The sequence below is a fragment of the Protopterus annectens genome, chromosome 7.part0 (assembly GCF_019279795.1).
Source record: "Protopterus annectens isolate FY-2018-M chromosome 7.part0, PAN1.0, whole genome shotgun sequence".
NCBI lineage: Eukaryota > Metazoa > Chordata > Ceratodontiformes > Protopteridae > Protopterus > Protopterus annectens.
The window spans coordinates 146,461,347-146,480,306 of record NC_056739.1 but is presented as its reverse complement, the minus strand read 5'-3'; the positions used below and the strand labels follow the sequence as shown (position 1 = coordinate 146,480,306).

The window sequence follows — 18,960 nt, the reverse complement described above, 5'->3', positions numbered from 1 at the left end:
ATAATGATGTATTACTAATACATTGTGATATTATTATATATAATTTTAAAATTATAACATAAATAGGAAGTCAGGTGTCTATACATATGTCCAATTCCTCAACATAATGCACACACACACACACACACACACACACACACACACACACACACACACACACACACACACACACACACACACACACACACACACTATGTCCTGCCCACATGTGTACATGGACTGACATGACTATCTGAGGGAGGCAAACACTTAAAAATTCACTACGCAGGACAATGAGGTGCTATTGCAGGCCCTCCATACACATAACATATGCTTTCTTCAAAGCTGCTGCAGAAAACAAGTACTGAGAGCACATTTGCTAGGCAGTGATACAGGAAGTGAATGCTTTGGATGGACATAACAGATCCCTGGACCACCCACAAAGAAGGGTCTCACTCAGGTTGAGGAGAGTTTTGTGACTCTTACCCCCCAGGGGAGGCATCTACTCATACCTTGTGTGTGGCTTAGATGTAGGAGGTGGGCTAGCAACAAGCACCTGTGTGCCAGCTGGGTTGGAACAGGTTAGTATTGTCCAGTAGTGTGAATTTCAGTGCATTTGAAGGGAAAGATTGACCAAAGACCACCTCTATGTTTGTATTTACAATGCACTTCTGGTCTGAAACTGGAGCAAACTCTATAGCAAGATGCCTGTATATCCATGTGTAATAGTATGCATGCCAAGTGGATTTGGAGGCATATATGAGGAGAATCAGTGATGTCATGTGTGCTGCTGCTTACACTGGCTTCACTGGTGGATGGCCCAGCACAACAGGGCAAAGTAGGGCTGATGTCAGCAGAATATCTGTAGCTGAATGTGATGGTAACATGTAAGTGGGATGGTCTGATGTTACAGTGGCACTGTATACAGCACTAGAGGGGGGTGGGTCACTTAAACCCAACATAGCTGAAGCCCTTGTGAAGGTAGAGGCTGAGCACACAGAGTCATCATAACATGACACCTTTCACCCGAGTGCCCCTCATGGCCTTCACCTTTAACCCAGTGCATACACATCATCTGACCTGTGCATATTATTGGAGCAGTAATGTCATATTTTATGGAAGATGACATTGAAAGGCCTGTGCCATTTGCTTCATGCTCCCTGTCCACAGCTGAGGAAGGTTATGCCCAGATTGACAGAGACACATTGAATCTTGCATGGAGTGTCAAGAAGTTTACAGCCAGTACTTATTTGGCAGAGAAATTGTACTTGTTAAAGACCAGTAGCCACTGGTTTTTAGCCCAGGAAAAAAAATACACCACAGTGACTACTCACAGGCAACTGTTTTTGGATGGTCACTAGTGCAAGACCTAGTATAAATGTACTTCATGCCATGTAAATGCCAGCGGTTTGTCTCCTTTACCATAAGTCTGTAAGTGATAAGCATGAAGAAAAACAAGCACTAGATATGTTCGTCTTCAGTTAATTACTGCCGACTCTGTGAACCTGGAACCAGACATGATACAATATTATCAAAAACGTTTACTGCAACTCAAATGACTGTACAGCTAAATACAGATTTCTGTTGGTTGACTGTTATCCAGCCCTTACATTAAAAGCTAGCTGTGAGATTTGGGGGTTAAGGACCATCATATCTATTAAATTATGATCCAGGTTAAGAGGGATTTAATAAAGGTCACTGGCCATATTTTCCCTAGTCAGTATTCAGTATGATTATGACTTTGAGGCTTCCCCTGAAAAGGTTGCAGGATCCGATCGTTGAGTGATCTGTTTGTCTTGTCAACTACTGCATGAGTCACATTCAACAATATATATCACATTTTTTGTGGAACAATCTGCATAAGTCCTTAGATGAAGAATTCTCCCAGTTGTGGGGTACTGCAAATAATTTGCCCACAATATCTTTAATGCTATTGTCTGCTGTGGGTGAAAACCCAGGTTTTGTTTTAAGAACAAGAAAAATCTGAAACGACTATTCTACAGGGATGGGAGTTTTAATAAGACTGTCTCAACATCAGTGAGAGCTGGTACTTTTCCTAACCATAAATGCAAAGATTGTAGTTCTATGAATTCAAAGAATTGTTTTCAGTACCCCATAACACGTCTCGGTGACATTAGGCTTTGTGATAGAACTAATGCCTTATTTCAGCATATTTCATTTCATGCTGGACATATTTTTTGCTTTATGATATTGGACATTGTTCCTGAAAACTTAAGAGGTGGGGATCTGGCAAACACAACTGAATCTATTGAAGCATGTTGGATAGTGGATTTGCAGGCAGATTAACTGCCTGGATTGAATGACAAGGTACCTTTAAAATCCCTGTTGAAAGGGAGGAAATTAAGGAGATAATTGTATTGGTCGAAGCAATACTTGGACTCTCTAAAAATGAAGTTGTGGTTTCTATTAAACAAAAAACACAGCCAGCACCACGTGGAAGGGACAAAAACACTTAATGAAGTCGGACCACAGTCAACAGACTGGTTTTGGCCCAAAGGCTTTTATCAATGTATCATATTAACTGCAATCAACCAATATGTATATATATATATATATATATATATATATATATATATATATATATATATATATATATATATAAATAATTGCTGATTGAAGGCCTAGTGTCTGCTATTCTAAAAGTGTATTAGTTCTGGCTTAAGCACTTGGGCTTCAGGCCAGTTATTCTACATTAAGAGGGCTTGTGGTCTGCACTCTTGTGGGAGGAGAGGCTGGATTCTGCCCTTCTGAGCTGGGAATTTCTGGTCACAGGCTTATTGTGCCTGCTTATTCAAACTGTTTCTTTCTGAAACTGGTGCGCCTTGTTGCTGTAGCATAGACTAGATTCAGGCCTGCTGAATCTAGCTTTGTTTGTATAACTTGAGCACTGATCCAGGCCATCTTTTTTTGGAGAAGGTTCCCCTGCACCCTAGTGGCAGGAGTGTAGTCTGATTGAAGATTGCTGGAACAGGGCTCAGTTTTGAGCTTTTTTTCTGGTTATTTGGGTAACTTGTTTAAATCAGTTTGTTCATTTTCTATTGTTTTACATTTTAAAAAAATTTCACTTTATTCATCTGCTTTTACTGTATTTGTGTTTCTTCCTACTTTATTACTAGGGGCATTGACTACAACTCTGATCTGAGATATATAAAAATAAGTATCCTTTTCTGTGCATTTAAAGTGTTTTTGGATTGTATCTGCTTTATTTTCTGAAAAAAAGAAACAAAAAAAATGTACTTGTTTCCTTCCTTTCTAAGCTAGTTTAGTCCAGTTTTCAGGTTATTGCTGAATTCAGGGCTGTGTTACAAGTTTCTGTGTTGCCCATACCTTACTTGGATAGAAGGACGTTTCTTTGTTCACCTGAGAGAGAGGGGCCTATCTGTCCCTTGAGGAGTGGTTTCAGCCCAGAAATTACTAGTTTATTGGCCATTTTGGACTAATTTCTCTCTCTGTCTTTCATTTCCCTGCTATAAATTCTGCATTTGCCCAGTTTTGCATGCCAGGCAGCGCCGGTTAGCTAGGGTATAACTATTCCTGGCTCCACAATGTCTCCTCTTCAATTTTTCACTTGGAACTAGACAAACTTTCAACTTAAGCACTCAAGTCATTCATTTCTCAGCCTGGCACTTGCTCAAAACTTATAGCAAGCACTTATAAACCCTAGCACTAGACCCTCCTGTACTGTACAGAAGGACAAGGCTCTCTATTTGACCTTACCAGCCATCTAGTAAAACAGTTCACTGTACCTGCCCAGGCTTGTCCAAAGGGCAGTTTCAGGTGTACTCTCCAGTACAACTGGTGAATTTGGTCATTTTGAGGCAATGTTACAACTGCCTCATGTACACAGACAACCCTCTCCTCCTACCACCAAACACTAATACATGCGAGAGATGCCATTATACAGACAAACTAGAGGCTAAGCTCTCTCAACCCAAGACTGGATCAGACAGTCAAGAGGAGAAGGGAAATACTTGCATCACACCACCTGTCTCTCATAGACCCATTAAACCAGCACCGGCAAAAAAACACATAAATACATGAAAACATACTCGGAGGCTCTAAATAAAAATCTGCAAAAGCAGCAGAGACCTCCAAAGCAAACATCCAGGCAACTTCCACCCCCCCCCAACACATTCCATGAAACACATACTTCACAAAACCAGTGTGCCATGCAATCACAGCCCTTAAGGCAAAATAACATACCCAACATACTAGTAATAGGTGACTCTATAGTCAGGCACACTGACGTCCCACTAACTAGGCTGAATAAGGAGAAGGTTACTGTTAGCTGCCTGTCGGGTGCCAGGATCTGTCACATAACACAAGCACTCAGGTCACTTCAGAACAAGTACAAATATGACTCTGTCATTGTCCATGTTGGTGTGAATGACCTGAGCTGTACCTCCCTGGACTACATGAAAAGAGACATGGAAGAGCTCTCTGATCATGTAGCCCAGGCCGGTATGACCCTGACCCTGAGTAGCATCCTGCCCTCACCAAAAATAATACCATGGTATAAAGAAAAACATTCTTGATTTCAACAATTGGCTAAGTTTCTGGTGTCATTCAAAGGGGATCCAGTGTCTGTCCACCTGGGATGACATGCTCGACAAGCCACGCTGCTTCGCTAGAGATGGCTTGCACCTGTCACCCTTAAGCTTTCGAATACTGGCCAAGGCTCTTGCCACACCCATAGTGCCTTTTGTAGGCAAGGCTCAAAAGACAAAACCACCACTGTAAATAGCACAAGTAACAAAAAACTGAGGGTAATGCTACTCAATGCCAGAAGTCTAAACCTCAAAATGCACATACTTGAGGCACTCCTCAGTATGGAGAAAATTGCTATATGTGCAGTAACAGAAACCTGGTTTAAGGCTCCATAGAGCACCCCAGCACTACCAGGCTACAACTCATACTATACATTTTGACCACAGAACCCAAACCGAAATACAAAATGTGGGGACGTATCCATATTCATCAAGGATACCTACACCTCCAGGTTAGTGGCACAGCACGATGCTTCAGAGATCATCCACGTGCAACTAACAATGGGCAAAACTGCAATTCAAATTGTAGCTTGCTACAGATCACCCACCATGTCCCAGGACCCCCATTCCACATTTCTGGAAGCACTGGGAAACATAAAGGTCCTACCAAACACCCTAATATTGGGTGATTTCAATTACCCAAACATTAACTGGGAGAACTACTCAAGTACTAACTCCCTTGCCCAACATTTCCTAGAATTTATAAACTCAAATGCCCTTGTTTAACTGGTCAACACTCCCACCAGAGGCGACAACATATTGGACCTGGTCATCACCAACATGGGCGACCGGTGTTCCACACCAGAGGTCAACCCCTCACTGGTTAAATCTGACCATAAACAAATCACTTTGGATATCCACATTCCGCCCCCACCCCTGGATAAGGAAACCACCATGAAACACTTTTCAAAAGCAAACTTCACGTTACTTAAGACTGAGATGGAAAGTTTCAAATCCCCAATGCTAAAGGATAACGCTGTCCAAGCTGGAAAATCCTTTACTAATGCATTCTAAGGGCACCTACAAGAATGCATGGATCATGCTATCCCAAGCAAACCCAAGACTCACTCCTCCAAGAAAAGTAAACCAGTCTGGTGGACTCCTGCCATAAACAAGCTATACAATAGAAGGAGGAAACTAGTACAGGAAAGAGTAAAACCCTAAGAAGGGAAGACATCTGCAAGAAACTACGATCATTCATAAAATCATCCAAGGTGAGCTTCGAAAGAAAAATTGCCAAGGACTCCAAAGATAATGACAAGGCATTCTATAGTTATGTCAAGAATCTAAGTGGCAATGCTCAGATCTGCTCGGAGTTAGTGCAGAATGGCACAAAATACACTGAACCGACCGATATCGCCAACATCCTTTCAGACAGGTTCAGCGCAAACTTCACGCCCCTCTCACCCCCAAAAGGGCCCATAACCATACCAGAAGAATATAGAGTCCCTGAAATCACAGACACTCAGGTTAAAACAGCCCTCTCCAAAGCCAAAAACACAGCATTAACGGGACCGGACTGTATCCTGGGCTGCATCCTACACAAACTCAAAGATGAACTAACCCCTCACCTAAACACATTGTTCAAAGTCAGCCTCTCCACAGGCTACGTACCCATAGAGTGGTGTACAGCAATGGTTATTCCGCTCTAGAAAGGTGGAGCCACAGCAGACCCCAGGAACTATTGCCCTATAAGCCTGACTAGCTTGGTCTGCAAGGCTATGGAGCGCATCATCACGAAACTCATTAACAGAGACATTGGGAAGCTCCAAACACTGGACCCTACCCAGTTCGGCTTTGTTAAGGGAAGATCGTGCCTCCTAAACCTGGTGGACTTCTTTGAGACAGTTACCAAGGCTACAGACGAGGGAAAGGTGGTACACACAGCCTACCTAGACCTTGCAAAGGCCTTTGACACCATTCCCCATTCTGGTATTATAGACAAGCTCACCAGCCTGAACATAAACCCCTATGTCACAAGATGGGTTGGCAAATGGCTCATGGACAGAACCCACATGGTGAGAGTTGCAGGAGCTAGGTCCAACCCTTAAATCGGTTACAAGTGGTGTTCCTCATGGCTCAGTCCTAGGACCCCTCCTGTTTGGCATATTATTCTCAGAGGTACAGGCAAGCACAGGAGGACTATGGCTGACCAAGTTTGCAGAAAACTGCAAACTAGGGGCTGTAATTGACTCTCTGGCTGACACAGACATCCTCCAAAAGGGTCTCACTGAGACAGATACCTGGTGTCAAAATCATGGCCTTAAGCTAAAAGCCAAAAAGTGCATAGTCACCCCTAAATACGGAAGACGTAATAAGGGATCTGGTGACCCAAGTAGATAGTAATCTCACCTTTGATAATCACATTGCCAAAGTGGTTAGAAAATCCTTCTACGTGGCCCACCTAATCACAAAAAGGTTTGCATCCAGATCAAAAGAGGTCATTGTGCCCCTCTACTCATCAGACCCGTCATAGAGTACAACACCCCATTTGGGATGTACCTTACAAGACACCTGCAACAGCTGGAAAGACCACAGAAGTACCTCACCAAGAAGATCATTGGCCTCAAACAGATGCCCTGTGCAGCTCGACTGAAGAAACTCCAGCTGTACTCTGTTGCATACCGCCTACTCAGAGGTGATCTGTGCCTTACATAATAAAGCCATGTCCAACCCAGAATTGATGGATATGCTCCACCTAAAGAAAACCTTATCCCCTTGAGCCACATGCTCTAGGGATCTAAACCTCACCACAACAATAAATAGGACGTACTGGAGGGATATATTCCTGTCCCAGAGACTTCCCATACTTTGGAACAAGATTTCAATCTACATTAGGCAGATCTCCTCACTAACACTCTTCAAAAGAAACCTTGACAAGTGGATGGGAAACAGAAAGTTTACCCCAGGGATCACTTCAGTGGCTCTGCTGTACTGAGGCACAGGGAACTAATCTAAGGGGGTGGCAAAAGCCAACACATTCTGATTAGGCTTATAAATGCCTTTAGGCAGATAACCTTGTACCTACCTATGAACCTATATATATATATATATATATATATATATATATATATATATATATATATATATATATATACACAAACAACCGATTAAATACATAATTGACTAATAATCACTTAATTCACAAATGATCATTAAAACCAGGTGGAAATATTCCACCCAATCTCACAATCTCACAATCTCACAATCTCACAATCTCACAATCCACGAATTCTCCTTTTTATTAAGAATATTATGCCAACCAGTCTTACAATTTTTAATCCCCAAAATTTTAGCTACAACAATGACCTGAAATTTAGCAGAAGTGTGGTTAAAAGCATTTGTTAAATATTTATTTCTGATATTGCTGAGATGTTCAGATATATGTAGCCTCATGGGTCTGGAAGTCTGACCAATATAGAGTGCTGAACAAGTGCAAACTGCAAGATAAATCACTGTACAGTTGGTAAAAGTATTAATATTAAAGATCTGTGATGTGTTTTTACTGGTAAACTCCTTGGTTTGATTAATGTATTTACAAAAAGAACAATGGCCACAAGGAAAACAATCCACTACCCTAACACCATCCACTGTAACCTGAGACAAACTGGCTGATGATATATTGCATTTGTAGTGGCTGAAATGACTACCCAAAGTTTTGCCTCCACAAAAAGAAAATGAACATCTATCACCCAACAAGTCATTCAGTCTCTCATCGGCCAATAAAATGTCCCACTGCTGTTGCACTAAATCCATAAAGTAGTGTGTATTCCTACCTTCACTTGTAAATCTAATATGCTGAATTTGATCCCTGTTGGCACGTTTTTTATAAATCACTTCCCAGAAGCTTTTGCACTTCCTTACTAGTTTTAACCAACTGTGCTGTAGAATAACCATGTACAGTGAACCGTTTTATTAAATCCTAGTCATAATGTGCATAATCTTCCTTGTTGGAGCAGATACAACGGATCCTCATAAATTGAGACTTATGGATATTTCTAATAATATGTTTTGGATGACAACTGGAGGCATGCAGCAATGTATTTGAATTGAAAATATTTCTGAATACAAAACTAACCAATGTACCATCCTGCCTGTCTGTATAAATTGACATCCAAAAAGGAGATGGGATTCATATCAAAATTCACTGTAAACCTAATGCCCCATTTGTTTTCATTTAAGTATTGAACAAATTCATATAAATGTGCTGCATCCAATTTCCACACCATCCAGCAGTCATTCAAAAAGTGTCTCCAAATATCTATTTCATCAAGAAATAGATTGTGACTACTATCGTAAATGAACATCTTTTCAAGATAACCCATGAACAAATCAGCATATGTGGGTGCGAAAGAAGCACCCATTGCTGTGCCCTTAAGTTGTAAATAGCACTTACCATTTTTGATAAGGACGTGTTCTGCCAAACACAAAAGAAAGGTGTTAAACCCTGGACTGTATTATCCAACCAATATTCCAGTGCAGACAAGCCTGCCCAATGTGGAATACTGGTGTATAAAGATGTCACATCCAAAGTGCACATTAACCAACCAGGCTCTAATTGGGTTTCAGATATAATATTAAGAAATTTTCAATAAGTCCAAAACCTCCTCCTGCACGAACAGCTGGTTCACGGCTTAAAAAACCAAACCAAAGTAAAAAGAGAAAAGCCAGCACTAAACTCCTGGAATCAGGCAATCTTCATTTAATGTCCAAATTCAAGACAGCAACATAACATAACCGTACACCAACATGGTTGTACCAGTTTCGGTAAATCCTTCATCAGCAACCAAACATGATGTACAAAATAAAGACAAAAACTAACTTCCTGTCTTGCAACTTATATAAACTTCATATAGGAAGCATGGAGCGCCCTCTAGTGCAACAATAAAATAGTGCACTAGTTCAAAAATACATGAAATGTGTTACAAATTAAACCAGTTGTCCCAATTATAGTATTGGTATCTGTTAAAATCAGATAAGGTCTTAGAGAAATATGTAGGGGACCAGTGTCATTACTCATTTCGGAAAGGGCGGTCTTTGGGCTCTCTTTTTAGTCATTACAAGAAGGTTTATTACAGAGATACATGTTCCATTACTCAAGCTCACCTTTTTACAGGCCCTGTTTTTGGATGTTATCCATGTGGTCATCGTACCTACTGCCCTAGGGTGTTGAAATGTCGGACTTTTTCTTCACAAAATTGTCCACAAGTTTATGATGTATTATGTTTTGCCATTTGCAGTACATCTTGGGTGATTTATTTGGCCCAGTGCAATTGTCGAGCTTTCTGTGTTGGACAAACTTCCCGTCCTTTTAAAGTTAGGATAGGGGAACATCTTAGTGATATTAAAAACAAAAAGGGGTCCAGTTCATTATATAAACACATTCCCAAACACCCTATGGGCAATTTTTGTTTTATGGTCATTGATCACATCAAGGACAGACATGTACAATCCCATGCTCTACATGATAAGCTCACTTATAAAGAGAAAATGTGGATCATCAAACTAGGGGCTCTATTTTTCCCTGGCTTGAATTATCATTTTTGAGGCATCCAATTCATATAGTTGTTGTTATATTTTTGTTGTTATATTTGGGTTTATATACTCATTTATATAATTGGGACAACTGGGTTCATTTGTAACACATTTCATGTATTTTTGAACTAGTGCACTATTTTATTGATGCACTAGAGGGCGCTCCATGCTTCCTATATGAAGTTTATATAAGTTGCAAGACAGGAAGTTAGTTTTTGTCTTTATTTTGTACATCATGTTTGGTTGCTGATGAAGGATTTACCGAAATCGGTACAACCATGTTGGTGTACGGTTATGTTATGTCGCTGTCTTGAATTTGGACATTAAATGAAGATTGCCTGATTCCAGGAGTTTAGTGCTGGCTTTTCTTTTTTTACTATAATATTAAGAAACTCTGTTGTATCATGTAAATGTGCCCTGACACCCTTCAACAACGGTTTCAAAAACACAGTCAAATAAACAGACAATGATTCCATAAGGGAACTATTCCCAGACACAATAGGTCTCCCTGGTGGTTTGTTACTATCCTTGTGAATCTTCAGAAGAAGATATAGATGTTGTGGTAATGGATCTTTCACTTTTAAATGAATCAAAGCTGTTTCACAAATAATGCCTTCACTAACTGCATTTTCCAAAAATTCATCGATCTTCTTAAACCTAAGTGTGGGGTCAGTGGGCATACCCATATAGAATCTGGCATCCTGTAGCTATCTATCAGCCTTCTCTACCTACATCAGTCAATCCATCACCAATATAGTCCCACCCTTATCTGCTTGAATAATTACTATATTCGTATTTTTCCTCAGCCTGTCTAGTGCTTCCATTTCAGGTACCGTCAGGTTATGAGGAAAATAATTTTTATGCTGGTTGGAACCAAAGTGTAATTCTTTCAAAACACATTTCTGAAAAATGTCCACATTTTTCTTCATTAGTGGGATGAATGTAGATTTATGAAATTTAAAACCACTTGTATAAGGGAAGGTACCTTCAAGACTATCATCATTGAAATTCAGTTTAAGGTTTAATAATCTACAAAATGAATACAGATCTTCTAGAAAAATATCTTCAGACACAAAAAAATTAATGAAGTTCAATCCTTTATTAAGTATCTTATACTCTAAATCCGACAACACAACAGATGAGATGTTGAGAACATTATTATGGGAAATGACTTTGGTTTCAAGAGATTTAACACTGCTTCCAAAGATCCATCTGAACTTATGATTCCTGTCCCCTCCTCCTCCTTCTGTTAATAAAGGGACTGAATTAATACTCTATTAAATTTGCTTGCTCAAGAGAACAAGTTTTTTTATGAGCTGGTGATGTTTGCTGTCTTTCAGTTTCTGTGTCAGTGTATGAGGACGAATCCTCACCTGAAGTATCACTGACAGTTTTCTTCAAGATTGACTTTTTTCTTTTCCTCTTTTGCCCTGATTGTAAAGGGTAATTTTTAACAAACGTAACACTTTTGACATAATCGAAAGGTCTACCCTGATCGTAACCTTTTAGGTCCCTGCTAAAGTTACAAAGTTTCCTTTCCTTCAATTCTTGTTCAAATTGTAGCAAATCCATACTCAATTTTTCAAAACAATTTTTATACACTGGCAAGCCCTCATATTGTTTAGCCTCTTCACAAATCTCAGTCACTTCAGATATAAAGATATCTATCCTATGTTCATAAAACTCATGCAATGTTTTAACAAATTGCTTGGAAGCATTTTGTTGAATTTCAGACCAAGCTGATAAAAGTGTGTCATCAGGTTGGCCCACTAAAGGTTTAGTATGAATTCTCAAACCCTTAGGTGAGATGCCCTTCTCCAAATATGCTTTGAAAAGCTTTAGATGCCAAACACAAGACCTGAGAATCTTCATGTTCTTAAAAAGCTGATAAAAAATGGAAGTACATGATTTACCCCCACATCATGGGTCACAAGGCCAAATACCTTAATGTCTTCTTTATCAACTGACAATCCCTTCAGAATATTTATGAGATCCATGATGTGTATATATATCTATCTATTGAAAAATGATGTACATTTCAGTAATGTCCAGCAATGAATAAACAGTTAAATCTAAAAATTGGTAACGTAATAATATTACCAATTATGCAAATAAGCAGGACAGCCCAAGATATTGAAGAAACTAACACCAGACATAAAAATAAAAACTAAAATAACCATATAAGGAAAGAATCGAACTCAATATATAATACACTGAAACGTCAACAGTTAAAAGTTATGTATGTCACTGGGGGTATGCAGGGAAAAGATACAGACAGGAAGCAGAATAAAATGCCTGTATTATCAACAAAACATAGGAAATATATAGGCCACAGTGTAGATGTTATGAAGGAGAATATAAAAATTCACCTTAGATGAAGTATACAGCTCTATAAAGACAGTGAAAAAAAATTGTTTGTAATATCTACGGCATAAAATTAACTCAGCAAGAACTGAAACATGCTGTAGTTGAAATGTTGAATTCACCCTGCTCAATTAAACACAAACTGCAAAGAACAACTAACCAAAAACCATGCAGTTCATATCTACAATTTTCACTCAAATATGCAATTTTCTCTGTCCTTGGATATTAAATTAAATAGTCAATACTGTTTGTTTCTCATGGCTGGTCAAAATCAAATCTCTTTTTCACATTCACAGCCTGTTGGTGTCCACGAAGTAATGGCGAACCTATAGCAACCAATATCGATAAACGGTTGCCCAAGAAGTATTAAAACAATCAGTAGTTAGAAGCCGATAGTCCTTTCCGCCACCTCTAATTGTTTAGAAAAAGTGGTTCCAAAATGGAGGGACCTCAGGCCTGTAAAACAAACTCCCACGACTGTAGAAACACAAACTCGTTTCATAACAGCAACGATCCCAAATCAAGTCAGGCTCAAAAAAGTTTATAACCACACTAAAAAACAATCCTTGATGTGTATTTCACCACTGGATCATCCATCTGAAAATGGTATCTCAGCCAAAATATCATGCGCCGAGAATAATGCAGTAGTTACTAGAAATTCCAGTTCACTCATGATGACAATAATATAAAGCCAGCAATCAAACGGAGTGTTATACTGATTGCAGATCTGTAATTCCAAACCAGCAAAGGCAGTTGCCAAAAAGAAAACTGCCAAAAACTGTGAAAAAAGTTGAATATAATTCAAACTTACTGTACTACCGCTGTTTTCAAATGATGTTCATGCTTGCCAAAATGACGTTGAACACAGAATCATTGTTGCTGCACTTACAAGGAAAAGAGAAAATATTCCAAACTGCTGGTTATAAGGCACTTCTGGACATTTCTTTTTTCAAAACAGGTTTATTGTTTTAACATATAAGAGAAATATCATAACAATACTTCTGGACATTTCTTACACCACACAAAGCAACAAAAATAAACCCTCTGACTGAAGATTATTCCACTCGTACAGTAGCAAGGAGAAATTAAAGTACTGAAAAGTGAACGCCAATCATTAACACAAAAATCCATCCACAGCAAACGCCACCAGCGGAATAGAAGAAAGGATCCAAACAGCTACAATTCTGCATGGACAGTAGGTGCAAAGGCTCAAGCAGACATCCAAAAAACACAACCAGCACCACGTGGAAGGGACAAGATTTTAATAGTCATACCACAGTCAACAGACCAGTTTCAGCCCAAAGGCCTTTATCTTCTTCTTCTTCTTCTTCTTTTGGCTGCTCCCATTAAGGGTCACCACAGCAGATCATCTGTTTCCATTTCTTCCTGTCCTCTGCACCTTGCTCTGTCACACCAACCACCTGCATGCCCTCTCTCACCACATCCATAAACCTTATCTTAGGCCTTCCTCTTTTCCTGTTACCTGGCAGCTTTATCCTTAGCATCTTTTTCCCAATATACTCTGCATCCCTCCTCAGCACATGTCCAAACCAACGTAATCAAACCTTCCAACCTGGGCTGACCCTCTAATATACTTATTCCTAATCCTGTCCATCCTCGTCACACCCAGTGCAAATCTTAACATCTTCAACTCTGCCATGTCAAGCTCTGACTCCTGCCTTTTTGTCATTGCCACCGTCTCCATCCCATATAACATAGCTGGTCTCACTACCCTCTTGTAGACCATCACTTTCACTCTTACTGGTACTCGTCTGTCACAAATCACTCCTGACACTCTTCTCCACCCACTCCATCCTTACTGTAGTCTCTTCTTCACCTCTCTTCCACACTCACCATTACTCAGAACTATTGATCCCAAGTACTTAAACTCATTCACCTTCACCATCTCTACTCCCTGCATCCTCACCATTCCTCTATCCTCCCTCTCATTCACACACATATATTCTGTCTTAGTCCTGCTGACCTTCATTCCTCTTCTCTCTAGAGCATATCTCCACCTCTCCAGGGTCTCCTCCACCTGTTTCCTACTCTCACTACAGATCACAATGTCATCTGCAAACATCATAGTCCACGGGGACTCCTGTCTGATCTTGTCTGTCAACTTGTCCATCACCATTGCAAATAAGAAAGGGCTCAGAGCTGATCCTTGATGTAATACCACCTCCACCTTAAACGCATCTGTCACTCCCACCGCAGACCTCACCGCTGTCACACTACCCTCGTACATATCCTGTACCACTCTTACATACTTCTCTGATACTCCCGACTTTCTCATATAATACCACAACTCCTCTCTAGGCACCCTGTCATATGCTTTCTCTAAATCCACAAACACAATGCAACTCCTTCTGACCTTCTCTGTACTTCTCCATCAACATTCTCAAAGCAAACATCACATCTGTAGTGCTCTTTCCTGACATGAAACCATACTGCTGATCACTAATCAGGCCTTTATCAATGTATCATATTAACTGCAGTCAACCACTATATATATATATATATATATATATATATATATATATATATATATATATATATATATATATATATATATATATATATATATACATATATACAACCAATTAAATACATAATTGACTAATAATCACTTAGTTCACAAATGATCATTCAAACCAGGTGGAAATAATCCACCCAATATTACAATCAATGATTTCTCCATTTTTATTAAGAATATTATGCCAACCAGTCTTACAATTTCTATTCCCAAAATTTTATCTATAACAGTGAATTGAATTTTGTTTCTAGTAAGATCTGATGAAGGCAAATGCCAAATGTGCTTATCTCCTGTTGTTTTATTTCATTTTATTCTTTATATTCTGTATAAGTAGTTCCAGATTAGATTTGGAGTGAAAAAACATAAGCCAGCCAATTAGGGTTTGTGACGCCCTTGTCCTGGCCCAGCAATCAAGGAGCCTCAATCCTCACCACTAACACCAGAGATGGCATCTCATATATGAGGAAAGGATACCAAATACACACAGTAAAGTGCAATTCCCCTTAAGAGCACGCATAGTTCACAGTCAGTCCAGGGCTGGTCACTCCCTTGCTCTCCAGGTCCCCAATAAGACTCCCCACTGGCACACCTATAGGGTCCAGATCTCAGCTTAGTAGGCAAACTAAAACCTCTAGCACCCTCTCTGTCCAACCATTGCTTCATGTTCCTGCCCTAGTAGCTGACACACACACACACACACACACACACACACACACACACACACACACACACACACACACACACACACACACACACACATATATATTCACTTTGAGAAGAGTTTATACAACCACACAGACACTCCTGGGGAAGGCTGGCACAGTTTCTCCAGCTATTCCCCTTTCTCCCAGTCTATACATTAGTTCCACTTGCCAACACCTACTAATACTTATCAGCTACTCAAAGGCCCTTAAAAGGGTGTCCAATTATTACTGTGCAATATTATTATCCAGTTGGTAGTTGTGACTAAACAGTCAAGGCTTATTTTGAGTGACTTGGACAGTAAACTCTATAAATATGCAATGTATTCTAGAGGTTAAATTATCTCTACACAAAACAGCCACAGATGAAAGGTTTTAAAATATTTAGTAATAAATAATAAAAACACAAGATAATACTTCTTACTACAGAGTGCTAGTCAAGAGTTCAGAGATCACACAGAAATACTTAAAATAAATCAGTAGTACAATTCTGACATCACAGAAAAACACTTAGTCTAATCTTTCTAGTTCCTAGCTACTTCTAAAAGAAAACACAAGTCTAAGATAACTTGCATACAAGCAAGACAGTGCTGTGAGTTGGATGTTCAAGACAAAAATGCTTGCAGTCCTGATTCCCTTTACATCATTCTTTACACTTACCTGGTGTTCCCAGGCTGACAGAAACTGCATTTACATTCTTTTACACCTAGGCAGAAACAATAAAGGGCATTCCACATGTAAATTCTGGTCATTAACTTTAGCCTTAAAACAATAGGCAGAAAGCCTTCATCTAGCCTGGCCGGAGAAGAATTGTAAACATCAAAGACAGTCATGAAATAATTTTAATTTCAAAGGACAGACAAGAAATGCTTGACTTAGCTTTCTTTACAGCAGAGGGCAATGTTGCTACATTGTTTTAAGTTCAACCTTTTACAGCATATTCTTTCATTTAAGAAAACAAGCCTGTATTTCAGCATTCATATTTACAAAGGACAGAATTATGTACCAAATTCTAGTTGACTAGGCTGCCAGCCTTCACCCATCTCTACCAGTCTTCACAGGGTCTAGCAAGTGGTGAATAAGGTACATGTCAGTTAACAGCAGTAGTAGTGATAGTAGATGTGACATGGAGATTGTGCTGATGGAAAAGAAAGATTGTAAGATTGAGACAAAGTGGAAAACCTGTGAGTTTGGAGAGTTACAGCAGAGGAGTGACATTAATAAGTCAGAGGTAGAAAACTGAAAAAAGTGGGTGAAAGTAATACTGTGGAAGCATTGTTGGGAAATAGAAAACCTAGAGTAATTGTCAGAGCAGTTTGGTTATTGACTAACAGAAATACTGAAGACCAAATGTAGCATCTTTCAGTGAAAGCTACCCAAATTCATGTTCCCATACCACAGTGCTGTTAATGTTGTGACTAATCAAACCCTAGCCATTTCGTTCATGGGACATCCTCTATATTCAATATTGAACTTGTTGTTACCTAACTTTCAACAGACAGTGCAAGGCATCAGATCAAGCAAGAACAATAAAAAAAGCTCCACATAGCTTTATCACTGAGCAAACAATCCTTACCCCGTAAATTGGGTCCTAATACAGTTAAGGGGAAGTCTAGACCCTTTTTTGACAAAGTCGAGGTGGTCACTGGCATCATTTGATGGCACCATGTTGATGAGCTTAAAAACTCCAGACTGCAGAGAGCTAAGAAATCGCTTACTTTTCTTGTTACTATTTCCATTTTCCCATTCTTTAGCCACAGCTATTGTTACTGAGCAAAATGTGATGAGCACGCTTAATGTGCTTCCAGTACGATGGTTGTAAACCTAGAGATAGTGCCTGGCATGGAGAGGCATTTCCCAAATGCATTTATAAGTTTCCAAGTAAATTGAAACTATTCAGTTAAATGTCTTGTTTTTACATATAAGTACAAAAAAAGCAAATAAAATAAATACTTCTCATTTAAGGGAAGACGTTGCTGCTAGCAATAGGAAATAGTATCCATGCCTGATCTCAATCTGTTCTAAATGCCTACCTCAGATTGATGGTCAGTGATGTTGATTAATAATGCCTTGCACTTTGCTTCCTAAAAGAAAGACATGAAGTTATGCAAATAAAGAGCACGAAAAAGCACATATTTTTCTCTAAGTGTTTAAGCAGGTGTGGCACTTCATTCTTCTACTGTTGTCTAGCTATCACTTCTCAACAGAACAGTTATACATGGAGATTGAATCAGGATAGGACAGACACAGGTAGCAGAGTTGGGACTACAGGCAGTGTAGTAAAAAGAAAAAAATCTATAGCCTATTGATAACATCGGACACCCTACATCACTGTCCTCAGTGCTTGTACTGAACCATCCAGGGCAAAATGTTGGTTGGTGTAACAGTCATCTTTTTTAGACAGGTTGTTTGTTATAGATATGTGGAGTAAAATGTAAAAGCTACTGCCATTTAAAAAAAGAACAGTTATACTTGATTCCTAATTTAGTGAGTTTATTGTACCATAAGCTGCTGACATGTTGTACATCAGGTCTGCAGTTTAGTTATTAGTGTAATACAGTGCAAACATACAGCAGATCAGATTCAGAACTCAAAACATCTTGAATACTTTATAATTTTGAGCAAGTCAGTGAACCTGGCAAAAACTCCCAGGTCACCATCAAAATAAGTGCATTTGAGTAGTGCTTACGGCAGAGCATTTCCACCATGAGCTAAACCAAAAATATAATAATGTAAATTGTAAAATTTGTATTTCCTTTATAATTGCTACTGTACACTTTTTATTTATTTTGTTCTGTTTTTCGTATATACAGCTTTCTGCCTCTCATGTTGTTTTTGTCTTTGTGAATTATTTCACCCAGACAGAAACTGCAAACAGTCACTTGTGATCAGTGTGCCGGCTTGGTAATCAAATGTAAAATAAAAATAAAATAAATAAATAAAAATAAAAGGGAGTTTTGACTGATTGCAGAGAAATACTGATATGTACATGCATAAGTAATCACAAATGCATCTTATTTCTCCTACAGATCTTCACAGAAAATTTTGATTTGCAGCTTTATGTACCTTTCTTTATTCATATTGGTCTCTCTTGAAACTTTTCTGTCCATCACAGGTATTTCTGTTGGCAGGTAGAAAACGGAAAAAGAGTAAAACATCCAATTATTTGATTTCAGTAGATCCTACTGATCTGTCACGAGATGGAGACAATTTTATAGGAAAACTGAGGTAAGAAATTGTATAGAGTTTCATTTCTTTTTTGTTGAATGTGTAATAT

General features: G+C 39.1%; 1 protein-coding gene across 1 annotated transcript in view; it reads left to right on the top strand.

Moving 5' to 3' along the window:
- The window catches only part of TULP1 (TUB like protein 1), a 691,363-nt gene that overhangs the window by 160,868 nt on the left and 511,535 nt on the right, over nt 1-18,960 (top strand). Inside the window, exon 5 of the mRNA XM_044076146.1 lies at nt 18,799-18,911. Coding sequence (XP_043932081.1) covers nt 18,799-18,911 — 113 coding nt within the window. The remainder of the gene's footprint in view (nt 1-18,798; nt 18,912-18,960) is intronic.